Genomic DNA, 5,988 nt, shown 5'->3' on the forward strand with positions numbered 1-5,988 from the left:
GCAAAAATTTTCTCCCATTCCGTAGGTTGTCTTTTTGTTTCACTTATGGTTTCCTTTGCTGTGCAGAAGCTTGTAAGTTTCTTTAGGTCCCATTTGTTTATTCTTGCTTTTATTTCTCTTGCTTTGGTAGACTGCCTGGCCTGGCTATGTATTAATCATCTTCTCTACACAAAGAAGGAGAGCTGAGAAAAGGAAAGTCCAGGACTCAGGATACTGTTTTAGGACATTCCCAAGGCACTTACTCTATGTTGGCAGTCATGTTGACAGAGATGAATGGATTGATCCCAGATAGTCACCATTCTTCACTGTGTTGCCGCCTCCTCATTGTGTCATCAGAGACCCAGATCAGGGATGAGTAGAGTATAAAAGAAGTTGAAGTGCCAGGCTCACTCAACACTTGCTTCCTCTTTGACCTGAACCCACTTCTTTAATGATCAGGTAAGGTGAGTTGTTTTCATAATTCTGTTGTTCATTTTATGTTGAAATGTTCCCTCCCTCCATCCCCTGCCCTAATTGCAGTAAATCATAATAACCTTCTTAATTTGTTCCCAAGGATGCTGAGTTTTTGGCCAGTAGAAAAGAACTGATGACTCCTGAGCTTGAGACATTGTTCAAGAGTGCTGCTCAAAGCACTGCGTAGTCTGTTGTGTAGTTAGAGCCTCATACCTCCCTTTCCTTTGTCCAGCTCATTTAGATCCAGGCTCTCCTCAGTGTTAAGGCCAGACTCCACTGATGTTACTGATTTCTCTAGCTCTGGGTGGTGGCAAAGCTTGCCCTTTTTGGTGGCGGTGGGGGCGGGGGGAATCCTACTGATTTTGTACCTACTGACTTTCTGGCAGTGTCATCACTGTGACTATTATTCACTTGGGTCATCACCTCCATACTCCATTGTACTTCTTAGCATGCCGTCCATCTCTGAGACCTGCTACACTCTGGCTGTTATTGCCTGCATTCTGTCTGCTCTCCTGAGTCCTTACAGCCCATTGTCATTCAAAACTGTGGCATTCAGCTCTTCTTCCATTTCACCTGGGCAACCAACAACTGTTTCCTGCTCATGGCCATGTAATATGAACACTGTGTGGCCACCTGCAACCCCTCTATGGTGTTCAGTCATTGTATTAGAGTTCTCCAAAGAAACAGAACCAGGAGGATATATGTTGGTACATATAAGAGATTTATTATAGGGATTGATTCATGTGGTTATGAAGGCCAGAAGTCCCATAATCTCCCATCTGGAAGCTAAAGAACCAGGAAAGCTGGTCATGTCATTGAGTCTGAGTCTGAGGGCCTGAGAATCAGGGGGACAGATAGTGTAAATTCTAGTCTGAGTCCAAAAGCCCAAGAACCAGGAGCACTGATGTCTGAGAGCAAGAGAAGATGGATGTCTCAGCTCAAGCAGAGAAAGTTTGCCCTTCCTCTGGCTCTGTTTGTTCTATTCAGGCTCTCAATGGATTGGGTGATGCCAGCCCACATTGGTAAGGGTGATTGTCTTTACTTGGTCTACTGATATAATTGCTAATCTCTTCTGAGGACATCTTCAAAGACATGCCTAGAATTAATATTTTACCAGTTAGCTCTCTAGACAACTCTTAGCCCAGTTAAGTTGACACATAAAATTCACCATCACAGCCATCACAGGTAGGAGGTCTTTGCCAGTTAGCATCTGGGTCGCTGAGAGTTGCCTTGGAAATGACCATTGTACAGGTAACAGCTGTATTTGGCCTCCCTTTCTGTGACACCTTTGACATCTCTCCCTTCTGTGATGGGAGGCACCTGCTGGAGCTGGCCCACACAGTCTGTCGGTGATATTATCAATTTGTTGTTGCATTTGTGGCCTTGTTTTACCCATGGGCCTGATCTTCATCTCCTTTGTTCCATCTTCTGCCCCATATTTAAGATTGCTTCATAATCTTAAGGTTGCATTGGAATCTTAAGGGTTTTTCCACCTAGAGGATCAGAAGGCGGCCTTTGCCACCTGCATCTCCCACTGCACAGTGGTCATCATCCACTATGGCTGTGCCTCCATCATCCACCTCAGGCCTAAATCCCAGAGTTCCCTGGGGGCAGGACAGCCTCATCTCAGTGACCCATGGTGCGTCCTGTCATGTTCAGCTCAGGAACAAGAAGGTCAGAGTTGCTCTTCACAAAGCCATGGTAAACATACTACTCAGCTCTCAGTGCGTCCAGACTGTGACAGCATCTCTTCGTGTACTCACTCCTCCACAACACCGGGAGACTCCTGTGGCGTCTGCTTCTGGAATGTCATCTCAGGTGACGTCTCGTCTTAGATCGCCAGTCATATTCCCGTGAAACCAGGTAAAAGGCCCTGGGAGTCCTATTCCATTCTTATTTCTGCCAAATAGCACAAAAAAGTGAAGATTCATATTAGACACGTTAGAAGATGCTCCAGAAATTTTATTCTGCTTAACTAACTTTCACATTTAATCACACACACACCAAAAAGTTATTCCTTTCACAAGCATGAAGCCTTAACTGTGAAGAAAAGGATGATGAAAGAGAGTAGAGGAGGAAATAAAATGCTTTCTCTACAAACCAATGGCTTAAAAACTAAGAAAAACACCTTTTTAAGACTTTGGTCACCATATTCATAGCTAATACTTAGGTAGAGTTTTATTCCCCCTGCTTGAGGCCAGGGGACCTTCCGAAGGGAAGATGAAATTCGTTAATTTAATTGGCCTTATGCAATTGTCCACCATGTTTTTATTTGTTTTCAAACTTCGGTATAAGCGCACTGGTTTCTCTTTTACTGGTCTGCCTTTTACCCCCACCCCACGAAAGCTGGGCTGAGCCTTGCCTACATGCTCTTTCCCCTCCCTAGTGCTACCTCATGGCCTGCACCCTGTTTTGTAAGTGAAGAAGCTAAGGTATACATTGGAATTGATTTGCCCAGGCATGTAAAACTGGACAGCTGCAGAGTCAGGGTTTGAATCTAGTTACTCCATCATTGTCTCCTGCTCTTTATATTGAATCAACTTACAAGAAGCAGAAACTTCTTTAGCAAAATTAGGGCCTTCAGTGAATAGTGGAGGCAGGACTGCTGCTAGCCTATAGGGTGCTTTTGTATATTTTAGAAAAAAGCATCCCCTCTCCTAGACATTTCTGTCAAAATTTACCATAATTACTCTATTGCCTCTCCTGGGAAATGATCATAAACCTGTGATGTCCCAAGATGTGAATGGTACTCCCTTAGATGTGGCACTGTCATGCACTACACAACCCGCAGAAAGAATCCTTTGGTGCAGTTCTGACTGTAGGGATGGGAAGGAGCCTGGAAACAAAAAGGTGCCAGTTTCTTTCCCAGAGTCGTTACTCAGTCCTGGATTGTCTGAAGGGCTGAAGTCACTGACTGCTATGATCTACTAGAATACCTCCAGTTTTCCTAACTCAGGTCTGGTGTTTAAAATTTATAAGTTTGGGAGTTATTACCAAGGTGGGACCCAACACGGGAATTCAAGCCAGAGCCAGCCTCTCTGGGTCCTGTGAACCAGAACCATCCCAATCTCTACCAAGAGCTAGAGGTACAAATTCAAGTGCATCGCGGTGAAGGGCATTGTTACTTACCCTACCGGCATCCTAGGATGTCTTCCTAATCAGAGCTCACACATATAGGAGCTATGATGTTAAATTCCCAGTTCTGAACCTGGTGGGTCTTGTTCTGATATCAAGGAAGAAAACATTCATGCTTTACATATTTCCTGTATAAGAAGCACTATGTGGAAAATTATATGCTCATAAATCTAATTCATATTATACTTGTATCCTTTGAAACCTAGTATACCAGTTCTTTAATTCACTCATTTATTCAAGTGAGGTTTATTGAGGGCTTCATTACCTGTTTATGTGGATGTGGTTAAGCTGGCTCTTTAAAAGGCTGGTGCCATCCTAAACTTTTTGATCAAGAAACCCTTTAAAAACTATTGAAGAACCTAAGAGCTTTTGTTTATATTATTTTACTGTAGTAGAAGTTAAAACTGAAAAAAGTGAAAATGTTTTTTAATTAACTCTCTTGAGAATAACAATAAACCTATTACATGCTAACCTAATAACATATAACTACGAACAAGTATAAGCAACAAAAAATGTTTAGAAGAATGGCCCTGATTTACATTTTTTCAAATCTTTCTAACATCTGGCTTAGTAGAAGATATCTGGATTCTCATGTGTGCTTCTGTGTATAAACTGATGCCATATCACGTATTATGTAGCCTCTGGAAAACTCTCAGAGGAGGAAATGAGTGGAAAAAGTAATAAACGTCAGTATTATCATGAAAATAGTTTTGACCTGACAGATCCTCTGAAAGGAATCCCCTGACCACTCTGAGCACGTCCGCGTTAGTGTGTAAGACCTTGTCTGCCTGCGGTGAGCTGTATTTGCTGATGCTCCCCTCCCTGCCCTGAACACACAGGCTTTAGAATAAGGAAAAGAACTAGAAGTGAGGGTCGGGGAGCAGCACTTCTTGGGAGCAGCGAGCAAAGGAGCCAATAAGGAACAGGCGTCTTTGTCTCTTTGAGCATTTCTGTAGTCCATTGGAAGGGGCTTCAGAAAATGCCTGAGTTGAGGAGGAGAGGAAATGAGATGTAGAGCAGGGGTCAAGAGGCCCTAAGAGGGACTCATCACCCATTAGTGTTCCGTATGTGGGTGAGAGATGGGCTTTCCAAAATATGTCTTCCTGTTGATTTTCTCTTTTTCCTAGATGCCAACCCGCAAATTAGAGCCTGTGTTGTGCTTCCTAGCATCAGTTGAGAATCAAGTGAGAACCTTTCTTTGGTCTGGTGATATCAAACAGGGAGAGAAACGACTGGATGGGGTTTTGTTGTTGTTGTTTTGAACAGTTGTTGGCTCTATAATCGCACTGGAGCTCAGAGCCAAGAAGTAAAGTTAAAAATAAATCTGATGAGTCTTCCGGGGCGGTATCTAGACACATTTAGAATGGCCCAGCGTTTGACATTCTGTGGTAGGCTGTCCTACAATACAACCTCTAACAAAACTAGGCTGTCCCAGACCCCTGATAATAGAATTATTTACCTTTATACCAAGAAAATTGGGAAAGCACCAAAATGCGCATGCGGCATGTGCCCTGGCCGACTTGGAGCAGTTCATGCTGTGAGACCTAAAGTTCTTATGAAATTGTCTAAAACGAAAAAACGTGTCAGCTGGGCTTCTGGTGGTTCCACGTGTGCTGGATGTGTCCGTGATGGGATCGAGCGCGCTTTTTTAAATGAGGAACAGAAAATCATTGTGAAAGTGTTGAAAGCACAAGCATAGGGTCAGAAAGCTACGTTTCAAAAAGTGAAGTGTTTTTGAGTAATAAAAAAGTGAAAAAAAAAAAAAAACCCTGAAGACAAAGTGCTTTATATTTGCGCATATCTAGGTGGTATCTGTTCAATCATAATCTTTTCTTCTTTTTCGTATGCCAAATTAATATATGTGTACACATCTGTTTTTGGATTCTGTTCCTTTATATGGATCTGTTTTGGCTATTTTTATGCCAGTTTTATGCTGTTTTAATTAGTATAGATTTATTATTATATCTGGATATCTGCTAGATCAAGAAATCCATTGTAATTTTTCTAAAATAATCTTGTCTATTCTAGCACATTACTAAATATAAGCCCCATGAAAGCAGTGATACTGTTTATCATTTTGATTGCTATACCACTAGGAGCTTTAATAAAAGAAACTCAGTATAAGCACTCGATGAATATTTGTTAAATAAAGGAGTGAACTATTTTTAGAATTAGTTTTTCGGTATGCATGCTACATCTTACTGGGATTGTTATTGGGAGTGCATTGACTTTGTAGATTGAAGAATCTACATGGGAAGAATTGGCATCTTTACATCCTTAAATGTTCTCATCAGTGGCTGTAGCTTCATTTATGCAGTTATTCCTTTATGTCCCTCAGTAAAGTGACATAATATTCTCCAGAAGGAGCTTGTCTATTTTTGTTGTATTTTTGTAAGGTGC

The 5,988-nt window shown here is 41.9% G+C and overlaps 1 protein-coding gene and 1 pseudogene across 1 annotated transcript; both read left to right on the forward strand.

The window, feature by feature from the left end:
* Positions 1-831: 831 nt before the first annotated feature.
* LOC116658819 lies at positions 832-2,288 on the forward strand (annotated as a pseudogene).
* Positions 2,289-4,816: 2,528 nt separating this feature from the next.
* Positions 4,817-5,728, forward strand: LOC102503465 (60S ribosomal protein L34-like). Its single transcript, XM_032463957.1, has one exon. It carries the CDS (start codon positions 4,916-4,918, stop codon positions 5,285-5,287), a length of 372 nt encoding a protein of 123 aa, XP_032319848.1. The 5' UTR covers positions 4,817-4,915; the 3' UTR covers positions 5,288-5,728.
* The last annotated feature ends 260 nt before the right edge of the window (positions 5,729-5,988 follow it).

Source organism: Camelus ferus, chromosome 21 (assembly GCF_009834535.1).
Source record: "Camelus ferus isolate YT-003-E chromosome 21, BCGSAC_Cfer_1.0, whole genome shotgun sequence".
Taxonomy (NCBI): Eukaryota; Metazoa; Chordata; class Mammalia; order Artiodactyla; family Camelidae; genus Camelus; species Camelus ferus.

Excerpts from the sequence above, each read along its gene's own strand:
- LOC102503465 (XM_032463957.1), top strand. The coding sequence starts at position 4,916 with ATGAGTCTTCCGGGGCGGTATCTAGACACATTTAGAATGGCCCAGCGT.